We start from the raw sequence: 21,682 nt of genomic DNA on the forward strand, positions 1-21,682 counted from the left end.
CCCGTCTTACTGAAGAGAAAAATTCTCAACAGAAGAAAATTAATCGTCCAGGCACAGCCAGAATCCAGGAGCAAGTTGAATAGCGACCTTTTCCTGCTGGGAGATAGAGAATGCAGGATAAAAGGAGGAGTGCCAGCCAATAGGACCACCTGTTAATCAGTTTCTCTATCTCCGCCTGCTGGTAGATGTGGGCTATCCCATTGGTCTCTGGATTCATCTGCTGCTGTTGCTAGGGAAGTACCCTTTAGTTTAGTAAATAGACCGCTTATATTGTAAGCTTTCTATGGCAGGGAAATTCCTGGAATGTAATGCACCTTGAGCCAGGCCTTGAAAATCCAAATCCTATTCTGAAAGCCAGTAGGGCTCCCTGATTATGGAAATGTGCTAACCTGCAATAAATTAACAGTTTTTACATTAACTCTGACACAGATTAAAATGTGCACTGATTAACACAGCCCTGTAATATAGGGTCAAATCAATAAGCAGCGGGTGTGACTCAAGTTAAAATTAACACAAACTGCATTAATTTAGCACAAGCTACCACGTTTTCATCGCCTCCCAGCTTGTCTAATTGCAAAGACCTCTAAAAAAAAGTTAGTTTATTGACTGCAACTGGGACCTATAGGGCTATAGAAGTACAATCAGGGGCAGCAAAACACCTTTTTCACTGTAGTTATTAAACCAAACTCTGGACTGGTCCCAGGCTCTCTAGTTGTTGCTGTTGTATTGGCTGAACTACTGGTAGGACCATGGCCCACCCTATTGCACTGCCTATGAGTAGGGTTACCATATTTGTGAAGACAAAAAAAGAGAGGACACATGACCCTGCCCCAGTCCCACCAATGCACATAAAATAATGGGAGCCTAACGATCTGAAAAAGGTCTGGCATTTTCTGTCAACATGTAATGAGGTAATGAGGGTCGAGCGGGAAAGTTGGAAAGTCTCCAGTAGAAAGAGTAACTGTCAAAGTCTGCAGACTAACTAATCATAAGCTAGAGCTGCTAGAAGAAAACAAACCTGCTCAACATTTACTACAGCTACATCGAAAGCCTGGTTTACATGCACAGCCTCTCTCTCTCCTTCTCTCCAGCCCTCTCCCCCCTCCCCAGAGCCGGCCTGAAAGCCCATCCAGTTTGGCAGGGCCAGCTTAAACGTGGTCCAGTGGTTCTCCCCCTCTTACCTCCTTGGCACTGAGTCTGATGCCTTTGGCTTGCCCCAGAAATCACCTCTCTGAATGACTTTCTGTTCCCGCGTAGGCAAGATGCTACAGAGAGAAGGCTTCCAGGGCAGGCCGAAGGCAACAGGCTCACCTCAATGAGCTTCTGGCAGCCCAAAGAAAATTGATTTGCAATGTTGAGGAGGTAAGAAAGGGGGACAGCCACCGGACTCTGTGTAAGATGGTCCTGCCAAACCTGGACTCCCCAAATTTAAAAAAAAACTGTCCGGACAGTGCTCTAAAAAGAGGACATATCCGGATTTTTCTGGGTTATGGCAGTGGGATACCTTTCAATTATTTACTCATGTGCAGTAAAATGGAAAAACCAGGCTGGAAATTAAAAAACAAAATAGGGAGGGAACTTTTCAGAAGCATTTCTACAGGTAAAGCAGTAGTGTATGCATAGAAAAGGTCTGTCACAAAACTGGCCCACCAGTATACACAAAAACTTCTATATGTATATGCTGTATGCATTGAGGTTTACTCACTGAGAAGTTGTCAAGGGCGGGGTTGTATGCTTACAATTTATTCAAAAACACTGAGATCAGATAGCAGGTATGAATAGTTTTCCCCGAGTCATTTTCAAAGTGGAAATTTCAGCATACTGTGCTTTGAAAATCCAGTGAAGCCCGTACAGAGAAAAGTACACACATAATTTTATAACTGCATACATAAGTAAAAAGTATTTCAACATGGGCTACTGTAAAGAAGTGGTGGTGTTTTTTTTGTTACTGTTAACCTCAATTATTACTAACTAGCTCATTGCATAAAATGGGACCTGGGCTAGAATATGTCAAGTTAATGGTAAAAACGCACATCTTAACGGTAACCCACATTGATAACAGTATTGACTAGATCCATCTTCACCATAAATTCCAAACACAAACATTTGGAAACCTACCTTGGCATATCCCCCCAACCAGTGAATATTCTATTTTATTGAAAATATTGCCTTTTTTTTTTTTTAATGAAAGCCACAGTTGCTTTAATGGCACTGTAGCTCCACAAATCTGCAATAAATTTACCAATCAATTTCTCTGTGGACATTTTTCCCCGTCATCACCCTGACAGTGTGAACTGTAATTGCTCATAAACATCTATGTTAAAATAAATATTCTGTTAACAAGGGATTCATATGGATTAAACATTAAATAAAAACGGAATTTTCTACCTATCTGTAATACATAGAGTTCATTCTTTGAAAAAACAGCAATACCTTACTACAGCTGGAATCCACTTACTTAAAATGTTGCTCTTTGGCTTTCGTTTGTGCCAGTAGGACCACACGTTTCCATTCAAAATCACAAGTTCATGCTACTGATCTTAAACACTAAAGCAATGTTTTACTGATTTTGAAGGCCCTATATTGGGAAAGTATTTTGAGCTCAGAGGTGGAGCATCCTTCCGATCTATGCTACCTCATTATTTCTGCAATGAGATTATACTCTGAAAAACCCTGCACCGAGGAGAGTTAAAATAGAACAGCAGATCTTGGTCCACTTTCAGTGACCTCTCCACAGTAACATCAAATTCAGATAACAAGTTTCCAGTGTAACTGATTCAATAACTGTCACTGCATTCACACTAATGGTTGGGAATACACTGTAGTCCTTCCCCGGTTTCCCCCCAGATACAGAATAGGGAGCATGTGAATATCCGGAAGTCTAAGAAAACAGCTCAGTTTTGTCTAAATTAGGCTAGCAACAATAACATCTTTCACAAAATGTACAGAGCATAAAGATCTCTTGTGAAGCGAGTAATCAGCAGCATATTCCCCCCCCCCCCCACCTCCGCTCCAAATGCTAGAATACCCTGAAGCAGACTGGAATAAAGCCTACCTTCCATCATGGTTGCAGAATTTCATTCCTCAATTTCCAAGGAGCCTGAAAGATTAGCAGGAAAAAACAAAACAATTCTAGTTACCAGATGCTCGATGCAAAACATTAAAAGAATGCCTTTGATCCTGATAGAACAGCTTCCAACGCAAAATGAAAACGCACTAGGGCAAAAGCCAGGCCATGGATGCCGCTATACGATAACTATCACCTACAGGATGATGCTGAGAGACAGAGAGGGAGAGGAGAGCTTAGCTTAGCCTGCACTGCAGCCAATCCCTTCAGCTCCTTACCTTGTCACATGGTAGCCAGCTTGCATCTCCTGACACAATGCTCCTGGAAAACAGAAGGACCTAGTTCCCATTTCTAGTTTCCCAGGTTCACAAAATATGCAGCCCTAGCCACGCTTTGTGACCTGCTTTCTCTCTTTATAATCCTATTCTAGCAGCTGGGCAAACAAGGCCAGTTGCCAGTTTCTGCCCGATTGAGAATGGGGCTTTGCTATGTAGTGTGCATCTATACCGTTCTGCAAAAAATGGCTGAAAACAGGGGGAGAGAAAAAAAAAAAAAGCTAGCCTGAGATTGTAGCAGCAGTATAGTGCTCCTGGCTTGTTGCAAAGCAAATTCCAATAATGTCTATGAATATGTCATTATTTGCTCACACAGTTTGAATGAAAGAGCCTAAAGCTTGGTTTTATGTTTGTGGCTGCTGGTCTCTCTCTCTCTTTCTCTCTCCTCCCTCCTTCTCTTAGCCACTCAAGAGAGAATCAATTGGTCTAACGTCACATCATACACAATTATACCCAAAAGGACGGTGCAGAGGAAATTTCACCCAGGCTGCCTTGCAGAAATGCACAGAATTTAATTTTGCATGAAAAGCATCAGAGTCAAAAGGGCAGAGAATTGCCATTAAGAAAAGGACACAAAAGAAATGCCCATGAGAGGGGAGGGTACTTGGATTGAAAATGCAGATTTTTTTTTTTCTATACGACAATGCAACCACTGGCACTAACAAATGCAGCCATCCAGTGACAGTTATGTTGTGTGCAGAGGTTTTCTGCCTCATCTCTGGAATTATTTTATTTATTTTTATTTTATTCAATTTTCTATACCACTCTCCCAGGGGAACTCAGAACGATTTATATGGATTTATTCATGTACTTGAGCATTTTTTCCCTTGCACATATGTATACGTCAGGTTTGATCAATATAACTACACTTATCAGGGAAATATTTTGATTAGAGAATTAAGCCACTGTTTCCTGTCTGTCCCTCTTATGATCTGATTTGATAACTTTATATATTGCTTAATGCTAAACAGTTTTTTTTTTTTTGTTTTTTTTTAAATAATCTTTTTATTAGGCAAAAACAGGAACAACAGTCTGCAGTATCGACAACTGCAAGAACAAGTGAACACCAAAAAGTACAGAAAAGGCAAATATGGGTGAAACAGGACAGTACAGAAAAATGCAGAGGAACACAAAGCACTCAATGCTAATATATACAAACATTTTCTCTATTAAAAAAAAACCCAAAAGCAGAAAGAAACAACCCGAGAAACCCAACCCACCCTACATTGTGTGGAAGGTACAGAACCTGAAGTACATGGAAAGGAAAAAAAAAAAAAAAAAAGCTAAACAGTTTTAAAGCGGTTTACAATAAAAATTAAAATACAATAAAATAGATCCTGCTAAAACACACATATCCATTACACATAAAAAAGCCCTTTGATTCAAGAAAAACGTTCCAAACATTATGCACAGAAAATAGGTTCAGCTAAGATAAATAGTAGAGTTGTTTAAACTGGTTAATAATTTAACCAATACTACACTGTCTTAAAAGCAAATAATGAATGCCCCCCGTCTCCTGATACTCTTGCAGAGTTTTTTAAATAACAAAATCCTTGACTTGAGAGCGGCTCTACAACATCCTAGCTATAACTATGTTCTCCCACAATTTAGTCATCCAGAAGATGGCCTAAGGGCAGATATGTTCTGGGATCAGTTCCAGACCCCAGACTGGCAATAGTTCTTAAATCGAATTGTCTATTGGACGATTGTCCCCCGATTATTATGCAAAATGCTTCATTTACCTTTAAAGGGGATCTATTTAAATGGGTCACTTTCTCTCTGACTAAGGGACTGTTTCCTGATGAATTGGGTCAAATTTTGGTAACCCCTATTCTCAAAGATCAGAAGGTATCAATCGCTACAAAATCCAATTACAGACCCATTGCAAGCGTTCCCTTGTTTACTAAATTACTGGAAGGATTGGTTAATTTAGAAATATAAGTTATTTGGACAAATTCAATATCCTTAATGAATATCAGTCGGGATTTAGAAGAGGATACAGAACTGAGACCGTCCTAACCTCAATGCTTGATTACCTTCATGATCTATTTAGCAAAGGTATTAGTGCCTTAATTCTTCAGCTAGATCTTAGTAGTGCCTTTGATCTAGTAGATCACAAGATACTGTTGAGTTGTTTAGACATAATAGGACTTTCAGGAAGGATTCGAATCTGGTTTCAAGGTTTTCTGAAAAAAAGATCTTATCAAGTGGTTTGGGACGGTAATTATTCTCATTCTTGGAGCAACCCATCTGGTGTGCCCCAAGGTTCTCTGCTCTCGCCCACTTTATTTAACATCTATATTTCCTCTCTAAGACATTTATTACAGAGTTAAAACCTAAAATTCTACATTCACACTGATGACATATCTATTTTAATTCCCCTAAATAATTTTACTACTGAAATTTTAAATCAGATATCGTTTATTATGATTCAGATAGAACAGTTGACAATTAATTTCAAATTGAAACTTAATATCGGAAAGACCAAACTCTTCTTGGCTAGTCCTAACAATAAAAAAACAAATTTACTGACTACCCGATTATTAAATCTCTCAAAATTCTGGGAGTCACACTAGATCGGCATTTAACACTGGCAGAACATACTGATTCAGTGGTTAAAAAATGCTTTTTTGCACTGTGGAAATTAAGAACTATAAAAAAATATTTTGATCCTTTATCGTTCAGATGATTGATTTTTGGTTTAAAAAAGAACGATCACATTAGTCCATACTATCGTTTACTTCATTGGTTGCCGTTGGAGGCAAGAGAATTTTTTAAATTTTCGTGTATCTGCTTTAAGCTGATAGAAGGATTGTCTCCAGGTTACCTTTTTCCTCATTTTGTGTTGTATATAGACCATCAAGGAAAACTAAAAGTTTTTACCTATTTGCTTATCCAAAGATTAATGGATGTAGATATAAGACGTTCTTGGATAGAACCCTAGTGTTTCAAGCAGGTAAACAGCAATCTTGGCTAGGTAAATGTATTCATTAAGCCATGTTATCTTACTGTTCTTTTCAAAAATTAATTAAGACCACTTTGTTTGATAAGTTTATTACTTAATGAGAGTTTTATTATTGAAACTGTATTTTATGACATGTTTTCATTCCTACTGTATTATTGTAATTTGCTGAATGTCCAGCTCCTTTTAGGGTTCCTTTTACAAAGGTGCACTAGGGACTTAACGCACGGAATAGCATGTACTAAATTGCCACGTGCGCTAGCCACTACCACTTCCTTTTGAGCAGGTGGTACATTTTCGGCTAGCGCACACTAATCCGATGTGTGCGATAAAACCGCTAGTGCGCCTTCATAAAAGGAGCCCTTAGGGTAAACCGCCTAGAACTCTCGGTTATGGCGGTATAAAAGCATAAAGTTATTATTATTATTACTGAATCTGTGCTGGCTGTCTCAAATTTTACAGGGGAAAGAAATGCACAGAATTGCCACAAGCCTGAAAGGGCCTTAATGCACAAATTACCATGCACTTGTTAGCTCGTAGCTGTACTAAAGGTTAATGCAGAAGCTTGCAATAATAATAATATAGTTTTGTTGGGAAACCAAAGTTGCGTGACCACCATTCTGCCCTGGGAAAACCTCACACATACAACAGCGAGAAACCATGAGAAAGGGTCAGCCATGCTGTTTGAACCCAGGAAATTAAGGCTCAAAAAAAAAATCTTCACTTTTAATACATTGACAGTTTATTTGTATTTAGTTCACAAATTTTTAGAAGTAGCTCAAGGTGTGTTATATTCAGGTACACAAAGTATATTTCTGTCCCCAGAAGGGTTACAATCTAAGACTGTACCTGAGACAATGGAGAGTAAAGGGACCTTTGTACTAAAGTGCACCAAGTCCAAACATGGGCTTGGAGTGTGAAAAAAAGACTTATGGCAAAATGTATTAAAGTGTTTTGAAGTAATTTGCCTGTTTTCTGCACCCTAAAGCAATGCAATATGTATTATTTTTTTTTTAAATGCTTTTAATAGAAGGTATGTCAGAAGTTCAGATTGTTAGTAAGGCTCCCAGAAGACAGAAAGCATTCTCATACCATCAAAAAGACAATCTACAGGCGAGTTCATATCCTGAATGGTCGTCTAGGTAGTAAATGACCTAAATACTTAAGTGGGTCAAATAAGGATTCACTCTGCTGGGAAAGCTTGGAAGGATTCATAAGTTTTGCATCTGGTACGAGTTAATGAGGATGACTTGGGGCCATAAAGAGTCCAGGCTGTCAGCCATCCTAAATACTATGCATTTATCTTTACAGGGAACAGAGGGGTTAAAGTAAGTGTGAGGCACTCCTAGTTTTGTTATAGCTTGTTACATTTAGGAAGGCAGACCCCATTCACATTAATGGTTGAATAAAGATATCACAGACTAGTGATACATGGACCTTGAGCACTTTTTGATGTGGGAGTTTGGGTTTGTATGGGTTCCTTTACCAGTGGAGAGGGGAGGGCAATCTCGTTTTTCTTAAAAACTGTGATTATGGTCTTGTTTATTTAATTTTAGGACTAATTTTTAATGTGCATTATATAATGCTGTGTTTCCATACCCATTCTCTGCCTGACATACCCTCTGTAAAGTTTAGGGTTTTTTTCAGGTTCACAAGCTTCAATATAATCAATTTAAACTTTACAGAGGGTGTGTCAGGCAGAGAATGGGCATGGAAGCATTATTTATTTATTTAAAAGACTTACAGCTCATCTAAATCTAGCATGTTTGCATTAGCACACACTAACTTCATATCAGACAACACACAGGGGCACAGTTAGTCCCTGGAGGATTCCATATGCTAGGTGTTCAATCCCAATCCACAGTCCGGATGTTGCAGAAATCCACATCTTTTCTGAACACATGCTCCATCCCCTTAGCCTGAGAGTTAGTAAACAATCCTAGTTAAGTCCCAAAGCCAAGCATATACCTGCAAATCCAGGACAAGGGGGTACAGGGGAGAATCTCCATCAACAGAAATAATTCATGAATTGGTTTGCTCTGCAAAATATTAACAAGTGATAACAGGCACAAAGGCAACTCAGAAAAAACATTGAGGAACAATGTAGCACCAACCTACAGTGTGCAGTGAGCACCTCAAGAAAGGCTTTTGGCAATGTGTATACTCACAGAAATTCCTCACAGGATCTGCCAACTGACTGGAAAAGCTTCAAACCTGTAATGAGAGTGAAAGAGGCAAAAAGGAGCAGGCTACGCCAAACAACTGAGTGAAGACAGAGGGACTAACAGAAAGAAGATTTCCAAAGGCATAAATCTTCCATTCTGTTACGTCCCTTCCGGATTCCATACACTAGGTGATGTACCAAAGCCACAGTAGCTAGAGAGGGACAGAAGAACCTGTCCTTAAACTTGAGGATCCAAAAATGGCATCAGAACGCACTGCAACAACTCGGTAAAACCGGGCAAAAGTATGAAAAGAGGACCAAGAAGCCGCCCCGCAAAATTCATTAGGATGAATTGCACGAGATTCCCCCCATGATGCAGCCACCTGTCCCGTTGAATGGGCTTTAAGCGAGATCGGCGGCTGCTTGCCGCGGGTGAAAGAAGTCACAGAAATGGCCATTCTAATCCATCGAGTGACCAAGGATTTGGATGCCAACCTACCACAGTAAGGCGCAGCAGTGAGAACAAAAAAGTGATCAGACAACCTGAACTGAATAGTCCTTTCCAAATAAAGGAGCAATATTCTCCAGTCATCTAAGTCACATAAGATCTGATCTTGGCACTCCAAACCTGTTGGATGAAAATGCAAGCAACCTAACCTCCTGGTGGACCTGGAAAGCCGAGACCATCTTCAGCAAGAAGGAAAGTACAGCCCGGAGGAAAATACCCGTGTCCATAATAAAAAGAAAGGGTTCCCTGCACAAGAGAGCATAAGCTCCAAAACACACCGTGATGAGACAATGGTGGCCAGAAAAAAACATCTTGCTCGTTAGGTCGAGAAGAAATTCATCCTTTAGTGGTTCAAAAGGACCCCACCAAGGCCCTGCAAAACAATGTTAAGACTCCACGAAGGGAAAGGAAGACACCAGGGAGGATGCAGATGAAGTGCCCCTTCATACACCTGATCACATCTGGAAGAGCAGTAAGCAAACTAGCACCTCTATGTGCTCAAAAACATGAAAAACCTACAACCTGAACAGTTCAGAAAGGCCACTGCCAGACTTTTGTTTAAACCCTCCTGAAGGAAAGCCAGGACTACCTAACTGGGAGCCTTCTCAGGCTCTACTTGATCCTTCAAAGCTTTGGCAGAAGAAGCCATAGGAGAGGGTTACTTCAAGCGTAAAATTCAAGAGAACTACCTCTGAATAACCATGCATCATCAAGGCTGAGCGCTCAAAGGCCACACCGTAAGACCAAAATGCCCTAGATTCTCCATAGACGCCGGTCCCTGACTGAGAAGATATCAATGAAAAGGGAGCTGGAACTTCTCGTCCTGCTGAAGACGTACAAGAACCGCATACCACAGGCAGAGAGGTCAATCTGGAGCAACTAGAGACACCAGGCTGGGATGTGTCACTGTCTGGCAGATGATCCGACTCACCAGAGGCTACAGAGGGAACATCATACAGGAACTCGTGAGCCAGCCGGGGCCAAACCAAGGCATTTGGCCCTAGCTTCCACACTGTTCATAACTGAAAAAGCACCCGGCCTTCAAGTTCTCTGCCAAAGCCAACCAGACCCTCTGGGGCAAATCCCAGCTCTTGTAAGATCAGGTGGAACGCCTCCTGTGAGAGGGACCATGCTTCTGTAACCAGGAACTGTTGGCTGAGGAAAATTGCCAGAGCATTGACGTCTCCAGCTCCATGGGCTGCCAAGAAAGACAGAATATGTGCTTCCACTCAGTGGAACGCTGCCAATCTTTCTGGCCCAAGGAAGAGAGAGAGCGCACTAGAGCTCCCTTGTGATGTACATATGCCACTGCCGTGGCACTGAAGAACTTGCACTGCTGATTTTTCTGAAAGGGGTGAATAGCGAGTAGCGCCAGCTGAATTTCCCAAAGTTCTATATGATAGGTCAACCAGTATTGCAGACCAGGAGTCCACTGCCCCTGACCCCTGCAGTGAGCCTGCAACCCAACAAACTGTCATCCATCCTAAGAGTCATTCACTCAGAAATCTGAAGAAGCCACCAGCTCAAATCACAGTCTCTGGCTGTGTCCAGGGGAGCAGCACCTGAAGGGGGAAATGCAGCAGAGATCACCAAGATAATAGGGACTCCTGTTAAGGGGGCATGGGTGCTCTGGCCCAGGGGATCACCTCCAATGAGGCTGCCCGAGGCCCAAGAACCTGCAGATAAAACCAGGCAAAACTATAGAAGACAGTCTGAGAAGGAGGAAGCCACCCCTGACCCCTGTCAACATTAGTGCTTTCTTCTTCTTATTTTTTATTGTGAGATGTAGCCACTGCACAGAAACCTGAGGACACCTGGAATTGGAACCGTGGAAACATAGGTGTAGCCCTTGGAATGTTTCTAGGAGGAAATAACCTGAGTATCCCTGACAACACCTGCGGGAGGAATGAAGAGAACTACGATCCCCTCCCGAAGTCCAGCAAAACTGGTTCACAGGGAGCAACACAGGGCGGCGTTCACAACACCTGAGTAGAGGACATCCAGACCTATACCCAACAAGAATCTGGCCCTTAAAAAGGTGGCTGCTGAAGGTGATCCTCGAGGAAGCATCCTCATCCAAAGACAAATCCAAGGAGTTCAGCACTTAGACACTGCACCAGCAAAGAACATACTATGAACTCGAATGAGATCATAAAGTGTGCCTCCACACCAATCAGCACCAGCGGAGGAAAGGCATGCACCTTCACAGAGGATGCATTGCACAGGCTGGAATGACAGGCACATGCCATAGAGGAAGTGGCCACCACCATGTGCTGGAAAGGAATAGTTTGTAACATAACATCCACTCTGTGATCCTGAGAGTCCTGAAATTTCACCCATCATTAGGGGGGGCTGCGCACTGGAAAACATGCGCCATGGCAGAATCTACCTCAGGCTGTTCAGACCTGTTAAAAATCAGGATTCAAGAGATCATGTGTAGACACAGCTTTAGCAGATCAGAAAAAGCTTTCCAGGGATCACAGAGTTCTGAAATCAAACCAAGAAGCTGTGGAATGAATGGAAAATGGTACAGAACAGACCAGGACTGAATCCAGAGAACTGGAGCTCTTTTAGAACATCAGTATAAAATTATGAGGGTCAATAATCAGCCAACACAGTGAATGTTTACTGACCACTGCCGGCATCATTCCCAGACATCCAATGGGCCATGTCTGGGCTTCAGCACTGAATATCCGTTTTTTGATCAGCCAGGTAACACATAGCCGGTTAAGCAGATATTCAGTTCTTAATCAGCCATAGCTTACCACATGTTTTATGTGGTCCCAATTATGCAATCACCCTAACTGTTAAGTGCTGAGTATTGGCAGTTAACTAGCCAAGCGACAACTCCACCTCCGAGATGCCCCCAAAATCGGCTTTCACTTAGTTGCTAACTGCAGATTTTCAGTGGTAACCCAATGCTGCTGAAAATGAGCATATCCCCAAACAAGTGAACTAAGTGGTCAACAGCTGTTTCTGGCCAGTTAAATTGTTTCGAAAATCGACCCCATGGTGTTTAGAACACTATTGTGATTTTTTTTTTTTTTTTAGCTTACATTTTTTTGAAAAGTGGAGTTTGTGGGTTTTTGGGATGTTTATTGATTTGTTTTTGGTTTTTTTTTTGGGGGGGAGAACCAAAGATTAAAGAAGTTCCAACTATCAAAAGCAGTTAAAGGGTTGTGAATATTTTTATCCACTATTGTTTGTTTGTATTTTTGAAGTAACTCTAACGATATAAGTAGATTTCACTGGTGATTGTACTCTAAGGTTCTGTGGTAGCAGCTACTGCTGCAGTAATTGCTCCAATGCCCGTAGGGATTTAATGAGCATCAGAGTAAAAGGGGGGGGGGGGATGTAAATCTCCATTAATTGATACTTAACAGTGGCCCACATTGATAACTTCCCCCTATAGCACACAAAATTGAGGAGCTTATTTCCAAAACCTGTTAAGTCCATATTAGTTACATTGCACATAGAAAGTATGTTAATAAGTCATATTCGATTGTAGACCCTGAGCCTGCAGATTCTCACTTTACATATAACTTTTTTGCTTGTGCTGCTCTTGTGCTTCTGTTATAAAAAGTAACATATATATCTATGTGCCTTTAGAATATGTTTACCACTGCTCTGAATCAGGCACAGACATGCATATTTTTCAACTCTACCCAGTACCCAACCTCTGCGGTTCATAGACAACAACGCGGAAGACAAAGGTGCGCGCCGAAGAAAATTACTGTTTTTAGGGGCTCCGACGGGGGGGTTTGTTGGGGAGCACCCCCAGTTTACTTAATACAAATCGCGCCGGCGTTGTGGGGGGTTTGGGGGGTTGTAACCTCCCACATTTTACTGTAAACTTAACTTTTTCCCTAAAAACAGGGAAAAAGTAAAGTTTTCAGTAAAATTTGGGGGGTTACAACCCCCCAAACCCCCAACAACGCCCCCACAACGCGGCACGATCTGTATTAAGTAAAGTGGGGGGTTCCCCCCACACACACCCCCTGTCGGAGCCCTAAAAACAGTAATTTTCTTCGGTGCGTGCCTCTGCGCTGCGCTCAATTGTCTGCTCGCGCCTTTGTCCCGGCGCGCTTTTGACCTGACACCAACCTCTGCTCCTAGGAATACCTATGTTTTTACATCATGTCAAAATACATACTATGCATTGCTTGTGCACACTTTTATGCATGTATACCCTTGAACACTTTTATAAGCACCTAGCCTTGAGGGTAAAATGCAGTTTTGCCTACAAAAAAGGCTTAGAAAATTACTCTGTATATTAAAACCAAGTAATGAGTCATAAGAACATAAGAATAGCCTTACTGGGTCAGACCAATGGTCCATCTAGCCCAGTAGCCCGTCTTCACGGTGGCCAATCCAGATCACTAATACCTGGCAAAACCCCCAAAATAGCAACATTCCACAACTACTGACTCCAGTAGCCCATCCTCATGGTGGCCATTCTGGCACCTCCCATGGCAGGACCAGGCCAAAGATAAGAAATACTAGGCAGTGGCTTAGGGCAGCAGCTTGGGGGGGGGTGTCAATAGATCCTGATAGCTGCAAACATTCACCTACAAGGCGGCAATTTTCACACCCACAAACAAACATTTAAAATCATGACGTCTTGGGGGAGAGGGGCATAATTGGGACCTAAATCTGGCAAGGGGTGTAAGCAGAAGGCTCACCTAGAATAGAAACTTGACAGATAAAGACCAAATGGCCCATCTAGTCTGCCCATCCACAGTAACCAATATCCTTGTATCAACCCTACCCCTTTAAGATGTGTTTGGCAGGTGTTTTAAGTCAAGCCATAGGGTGTCCAACCTGCGGCCCGAGGGACGCATGTGGCCTCGTGAAGTATTTTATGCGGCCCCGGTCGAGGGCGATGCAGTGTTTTCCTCTGCTGTCCCCGGGTGTTTACTGTCTTGCCGGCTCCCTCCTCTGTCTTGCTGCAGCATTTGCACGTTTGTGCGGCCCCAGAAACATTTTTTTCGGCCAATGCGGCCCAGGGAAGTCAAAAGGGTGGACACCCCTGCCATAGACATTGGTAAGGTGCCTTTTAAAGCTATTTTATACAAGCAACAGCCCCAATAGCATGCAAATGACAAAAAAAATTTGTACCTGCTCCTGAAAAATGTGTGAACATGGATATTTCATAAAATAGGCAAAGCAGAAGCAGAGTTGCAGATAAACTAGGCAATTTTGTAAATAAAAAACAAAACCCACACCCTTTTCCATTTGAACAACAGACTTTACACTCATAGAAAATATTTTATAAAATTACTCTCTACTTATAATCTCTCTGTGAGACATATGCATCTGAGAAGGATCCAGTGAGTCCTAACATGTGTTAAGATTATGTAATCCAAAAGTAACTAATTTTACATTAATTCAGAACAGTGTTCTTCAACCGCCGGGCCACGGACTGGTGTCGGTCTGCAGAAATTTCCTGCTGGTCCACAGGGCAGGCAAATGCATCGGGCCCGAGACAGTGTTCTTCAGCCGCCAGTCAGCGGTGCAATCGATGCAGCGTTATCTTTGGGCCGGCTTGCTCTTCCTCACTGCCTCATTGCACAAACCCGAGGACAGCGGCTCCTACGTGCATCCTGCGCCTGAAATGGACGCCTTCTCTCTGATGTTGCAATGTCAGAGGGAAGGCTTCCAGCGCACAAGGAGCCGCTGCCCGCAGCTTTATGCACTGCGGCAGTGAGGAACAGGGAGCCGGCCCGAAAACCCCAGGGGCGGCATAAAACAGCCAGGCGGGGGCAAGCCAGAAGATAAGGCACAGCATGGAGGGAGGGAGACAACAAAGGTAGGGGGAATGATTTTATTTTTGAATTTAGTGATTGTGTCAGTTTTGAGAATTTACATCGGCTGTGTCTATATTTTGCACTGTTCAGGAAGAAATGCATTTGTTTCTTTTTCTCTGGGGTTATACTGCATGCAGAGTCTTGCATCTTAGAGTTTGTTTGTATATATTAGTACTTTTAGGGCTCCTTTTACTAAGGTGCGTTAGGGCCTTAACGCACAGAATCGCGTGCGCTAAATTGCCGTGCGTACTAGACCTTAACGCCAGCATTGAGCTGCCGTTATTCTAGAAGCGTACCACGTGGTTTAGCGCGCGGTAATTTTGTGCGTGCGCTAAAAACACTAATGCACCTTAGTAAAAGGAGCCCTTAGTCTTTGGTCCTATATTTGCATGGGGGTTATCTGTTTTCTGATAAGAAAGATTGTTGAGAAACATACAGTGTGCTTTGTGGTTAACCATTATGTGTTGTTAATAAGATTATATTGTGTGTATATATGAAAAATTAATGGAAAAAATAGTTACAATTAGTACTATTATGGGGGCGGGGTTTGGGGCAGAGATGGGCGGGGTCTGGCCCACAACTTAGCCGTGTTCTTCAATCGCCGGTACGCAGACCAGTGCCGGTCCACAAAATAATTATTTTATTTCCACCGGTCCATAGGTGTCAAAAAGTTGAAGAACACTGATTTAGAAGCAAACTGATGGGCTCCTTTTATCAAGCAGCCTTTTAGCCCAGGCCAGTGAGGTAAATGCTCCGACGCTCATTGTGCAAGGTATGCCTGCTAGGGCTGTTCCTAATATAAAGCCCATTGCTAGAGAAGATAGGGCCCAAGCTGCTCTGTTTAATCCCCAAGGTAACCTTTTGCCTGCCATTACTCCTGGGTCCAGCAGAGGGAGTGCTAGTGCCAGGCTGCAGGTTTCCCTTCCTCCACTTAGTCAGGGAAGGAAAATCAGGACATCCGGCACACCTGAGCGTTTGGGGCGTGGTCCCCAACTTCTAAACCTTAGGTCTGCTTGGCTTGAGGGGGAGAAGGAGAGCTGGAGGCAAGCTAGGCAGTCGCAAGGCTCAGGGCTGGGAGCTCTGCCTAGCTGTTCAGGTCCTGAATCCATGGAACTGGTTGAGGCTGGAGCAGAATCACCGGTAGGCCCTTTGGAAGAAGTCCAGGGTATGGAACTGGATTTGGAGCCAGAGCCAGTGACAGAGTTACCATCCTGCATACAGCCCATGGAAGTCAGCTAATCCAAGGCAAGTGTTTAAAGCCTCTAAACTGTGGATTATAAATATCTGGGTGTTTGCTGAATGGACTATTTTTGTTTGCAGTGCAACTGTTTTGTATCATAGTGGATTACAAGTGTCCAGGTTTTCCTGGAAGGCCTATTTTTGAGCAGGTCAGACTGTTTGTTTGAAGGTGGTGGGGTTAGCCTCACGTTACATGTGGTGGGATAGCGGGCCAATATTTGGCAAAATTTCATCATGTGGGGCACACCACCTTGCCCAGCACTTCAGATGCTGGAAGAAATCAGTGCCATAGCACTGGTTTAAGTTAAGTCTGCTTAGGAGGAAAATAAGGACTTGTGCTGCTATTTCTTAATCAGACGAAAAGACTCTTTACTGTGTGGAATTCTGTCTTAACAGAAAAGAACTCCTTTTGGACATTAAGAGTTCAAGATACAGATTGTGGAGTTTGTTTTTCCAAGTTTCCAAGTTTTTTCCAAGTTTTAATAAAATTTTGATTAATCGCTTTATCTGGATTCAAAGCGATGTACATCATTTCCTCTTTTCTGTTTTGGCTGGTTTTTTGTTTTTTGTTTTTTTAACTCTCTGGTGGGAGAGATTATAAGACTAATGAGTTCACCTCTTTTGAACATTTCAAGACTTTCCTATTGATGGTCATTTCCTGACAAGTTTAGTTTGTGATAATTTTGTTTTGAGGACTGATATTCAAGCTGAGGAGTGAAGCAACTATTTTATTTTTGAATATTGCACATTAAATCCAGTCCAGGTTTTGGTTTTCTTACTTACCTGTTTGCAGTGTGTTTTTCCTTTTTGTGCTAATCCTGACTTATTTATCCTTGTGTCGCCAGCCGCAGCACACAAGAGCCAAAATTTCTGTGTCCCAGCGGCTCGTGACCCATTGCCCTGACCCCGCTGGTGACATAACTCAATGCCTAAATGTGTTGGAGCATTTACCTCGCCAGGCCACAGTAAAAGGATCTACTGCTGCTTGATAAAAGGAGCCCATTTATTTTCTATATATGCCTCTATAAACCTGGGAGAGACAATATGTCCAACCTTATCTACCAATGAAAAATACCTAACCCCCCCCCCTTTACAAAACTGTGCAAGAGGTTTTTAGCACCACCCAGCATGCTGAATACTCTGTGCTGCGTGCTGCTCCAACGGTCATAGAGTTCCTATGAGTGTCAGAGCAGTGCAGAACATTCAGCATATCGGCCAGCGCTAAAAACCCCTAGCGCAGATTTCTAAAAATGAGGGGGTGGGGGGGTGTAAATCCAAATAAATTCACTCGTATTTCTAGATTTTTTTTTCCCCTCAAAAATATTTTTTATTTCATGTTCAACTGAATTTCTAGTCAGCTAGAACAAACCTATAAGGGCTATTTGTCCCATGAGCCCTCTCTCATGGCTAAGTAGGATTTGTCTCCTATTTTAACACCCTATTCACCTATTCCAGTCATTGCTGTGACAGTGGTTGGCCAAATACTAAAATTCAGGGCCCTCTAGTGTAGAATTTTTAAGTTGCAAGTCCACAAATTACACTAGATACAAAAGACTGATTAGCACAGCAGTTTACTACTGATTTTCTCATGCTTGCTAATCTTACTCCCAATGCAGTAAGACATTTTAGTGTGTGAAAGTAGACATGTGAAACTCAAGACCATTTGTAAGTAACTGGATGGAACCCTTCCTTACCTCACCACCCCCATAGAAAGTGTTGCATTGGACCATTCCAGCTTTTATTACAATGACCTCTAGAATTTTCCTGAATCAGAAATTGTAAGTGTATGAAGTAGAAAAAAAAATGTAGTTTTCCCAACCCCTCCTTTCCCTTCATTGCTAGATTTGTGGAGGTTCCCTGAAGGATTTTTTTTTCCCCCTTGCCATTCTACCAGGTTAGTGAAAAAAGTTTCTCTAAACTCCAGCTTTGGATGAAAACCTTTATCCTTAAGAGGAGTTATTTTTGGCCTCTGGGGAAAATGAGTTCTGCTTTTTATTTTGAAGACCAGGAAAAGTTTGTTCTTTTTTTTTTTTTTTTTTTGCTGCCGACGTTTGCCAGTAAGGAGACTGGAAATCTTTTAGTTGAAGTGTACCCTGAACTGCTCCACTAATGTGACCCCAGTGCCACCTAGGTAATGTTCATCTAATGCAGACCAGCAGCAGGAAAACAGAAGATAGCGCGTTCATTTGGTACACCAAGGAGGAGAACATACATTAGTCGAAATAATTCAGCATTTAAAAATCTTGAAGACAAATACTTGTGCTCCTAAGAGAGTGTGCTTATGAATTTGATGTTTATAATTAACTTTTTAGTAAATTATCTGATGACTCACAACTTCCTGCCTGAAAAGTGATTTACTGGAGTGGGGGGGGAATCCTAATTTACTAACTCCCGACCCCAATAATCTTCTCACTGTTTTCCTTTTACCTGCTCTCCTACAACATCTCCATTCTCTCCTTGCCTCCATAGCATCACCCCACGGCCTTCTTTCTGTCTTTCCTTTCCCTACCCACCTAATCAGGACCACCAGAGTTGTGGCACTTTAATCTTCAGACTGCAACAAAGCCAGAGACCGTCAGATCAGCAAACCGAACAGGCTCAAACTACAGCTCCCTCCTCCAACTGAGGCTTCCTGTTACCTAGGAAACCCGTAAAAAGGGCGGAACCTGCACACTGAACAAGCTCTTTCCGGCTCTCTCCTCCCAGAGGCTTCCTGTAACCTAGAAAACTCGTGCAAGGGTGGAGTCTACAAACTGAACAAGTCCTTCCCGGCTCCTCCTCCTGGGACTATGTTACTTAGAAAACCCATGAACGGGAGGGAGCCTGCAAACTGAACAGGGTCTCCAGACCCTTTCCTCCTCCTCCTGGGGGGTTCTGTTACTTAGGAAACCTGTGCAAAGGGCGGAGCCTAAAAATCAAACAGACCCTTTCCTCCTCCTCCTGGAGGGTTCTGTTACTTAGGAAACCTTTGCAAAGGGCGGAGCCTACAAATCAAACAGACCCTTTCCTCCTCCTCCTGGGGGGTTCTGTTACTTAGGAAACCTGTGCAAAGGGCGGAGCCTACAAATCAAACAGACCCTTTCCTCCTCCTCCTGGAGGGTTCTGTTACTTAGGAAACCTGTGCAAAGGGCGGAGCCTACAAATCAAACAGACCCTTTCCTCCTCCTCCTCCTGGGGGGTTCTGTTACTTAGGAAACCTGTGCAAAGGGCGGAGCCTACAAATCAAACAGACCCTTTCCTCCTCCTCCTGGGGGGTTCTGTTACTTAGGAAACCTGTGCAAAGGGCGGAGCCTACAAATCAAACAGACCCTTTCCTCCTCCTCCTGGGGGGTTCTGTTACTTAGGAAACCTGTGCAAAGGGCAGAGCCTACAAATCAAACAGACCCTTTCCTCCTCCTCCTGGGGGGTTCTTTTACTTAGGAAACCTGTGCAAAGGGCGGAGCCTACAAATCAAACAGACCCTTTCCTCCTCCTCCTCCTGGGGGGTTCTGTTACTTAGGAAACCTGTGCAAAGGGCGGAGCCTACAAATCAAACAGACCCTTTCCTCCTCCTCCTGGAGGGTTCTGTTACTTAGGAAACCTGTGCAAAGGGCGGAGCCTACAAATCAAACAGACCCTTTCCTCCTCCTTCTCCTGGAGGGTTCTGTTACTTAGGGAAACCTGTGCAAAGGGTGGAGCCTACAAATTAAACAGACCCTTTCCTCCTCCTCCTGGGACTTCTGTTACTTTGGAAACCTGTGCAAGGGGTGAGGCCTACATATTGAACAGGCCTTTCTGGCTCCACCCCACAGGATTCTGTTACCTAGAACAGTGGTCCCCAACCCTGTTCTGGAGGACCACCAGCCCAATCGGGTTTTCAGGCTAGCCCTAATGAATATGCATGAGAGAGATTTGCATATAATGGAAGTGACAGGCATGCAAATCTGCTCCATGCATATTCATTAAGGCTAGCCAGAAAACCCAATTGGCCTGGATTCAATTACAGTGGCCGGGCCCGTGGAAGAGATAGGTGAGGGAGCTGGGAGCTAGAGGTCATTAGGGGAAGCAGCGTCAGAGGAGGGAAGTGAAGAGGGAGGGGAAGCGGGAGAAACAGCATGGAGGGAGGGCTAATTAAGAAAATTAATTTAGGTGACTAGATCGGCTAAGTCCGCGTAACTTCAGGTGCCATTTATAGACTCTGGGCCATATTGCCTAGTTAATCCACAGCAAGCACTAAAGTAGAAGGTATTGCTTGGCTTCAATTACACATTGTTTCATAATTTGTTTCAATAAAGCTATTCCATATACTTGCACTGTGCCATTGAGGGGAATGGAGGCAGGTATCAAGGATGCTCATGTTACAAACTAATATAATCCTGGGCATCCTATGGGTTTCTCTGCCTAGTGGGTGTGATCCTGGGGCTAAAAAAATTGGCACTTTTGAGAAGATGGGGGATGCCCGCTGCTGTCTGATCACTGCTTAAGGCTTCAGTTGCTTTGTCTCTCCATTCCTCATTCATCATACTCAAGTGAACAGGGCATAGTAAGCACAACAGCCATTGGGGCCTGTCAAACCAATGGCCTTGCAAATTGGAAACTGAACCATCCATACTCTTCTGGAACTCTTCTCCTTGGGTACGCTACTCAGCCTTCTCAGATTCTCTGCTGTCTTGGTTGCAGACTCCTCCATATGTATGAAGAAGTTGATAAAAATAAGGTTTAATTGCTTAACAAATATTTCTGTTCTGTGTTCACAGCTGAAGCGCAAGGACTGGGACTACAAAAGACAAATGCAAATAGGGATGAAGGTGTGGTAGACCCTGATCAATTTTCAGAGGATTGTGTTTGTGAGGAACTAGCTAAATTAAAGCTGGGCAAAGCAATGGGGCCAGATGGTATACATGCAAGGGTAATGAAGGAACTTAGGGAAGTTCTGGTGGCCCCACTGGCTGACCTTTTCATACTTCTCTAGAATTGGGAGTGATACCTGAGGACTGGAGAAGGGCGGATGTGGTCCCTCTCCACAAAAGTGGAAGTAAGGAAAAAGTAGGGAACTACGGGCTGGTAAGTTTGACTTCTGTAGTAAGTAAATTAATGGAAACACTTTTAAAACAGAAGTGACATTTCTGGAATCCATTGAATTACAGGACTCAAGGTCATATGGATTCACTAGAGGCAGGTCTTGTAATACAAATCTGATCAATTTCTTTGACTGGGTGAGCAGAGAATTGGATAGAGGGAGTGTGCTAGATGTGATGTATTTAGATTTTAGCAAAGCCTTTGACAGTGTTTCACATAGGTGTCTAATAAATAAACTGAGTGCCCTTGGGATTGGCACCAAAGTGACAGACAGGGTCAGGAACTGATTGAGTGGAAGGCAATAGAAGGTAGTGGCCAATGGTGTTCCCTCTGAGAAAAAAGGATGTTACCAGTGGTGTGCCTCAAGGTTCAGCTCTTGGGCCTGATCTCTTTTACATTTTTGTAAACAGTATTGCTTAAGGGCTGTCGGGTAAGATTTGCCTCTTTGTGCATAATACCAAAACCTGCAATAGAGTACACATCCCTGATGGTGTGAATAAATGAAGAAGGACCTCGTGAAGCTTGAAGAATGGTCTGAAATG

At 43.0% G+C, this 21,682-nt stretch overlaps 1 protein-coding gene across 12 annotated transcripts in view; it reads right to left on the reverse strand.

Annotated features, from left to right (window-relative positions):
* SGIP1 (SH3GL interacting endocytic adaptor 1) overlaps positions 1-18,769 on the reverse strand; it is a 216,527-nt gene extending 197,758 nt beyond the window's left edge. For 11 of the 12 annotated variants that reach the window (XM_033917200.1, XM_033917198.1, XM_033917191.1 and 8 more), the window contains exons 1-2: positions 18,596-18,769; positions 3,056-3,100 (exon numbers count right to left, since the gene is read on the reverse strand). In XM_033917200.1, coding sequence (XP_033773091.1) covers positions 3,056-3,065 — 10 coding nt within the window. In that variant the 5' untranslated portion in view covers positions 3,066-3,100; positions 18,596-18,769. Of the gene's footprint in view, positions 1-3,055; positions 3,101-18,509 lie in introns of all 12 variants that reach the window. The other variant, XM_033917190.1, reaches the window with a different exon arrangement.
* Between the last annotated feature and the right edge of the window lie 2,913 nt (positions 18,770-21,682).

This window comes from Geotrypetes seraphini, chromosome 12 (genome assembly GCF_902459505.1).
Source record: "Geotrypetes seraphini chromosome 12, aGeoSer1.1, whole genome shotgun sequence".
Classification (NCBI taxonomy): Eukaryota; Metazoa; Chordata; class Amphibia; order Gymnophiona; family Dermophiidae; genus Geotrypetes; species Geotrypetes seraphini.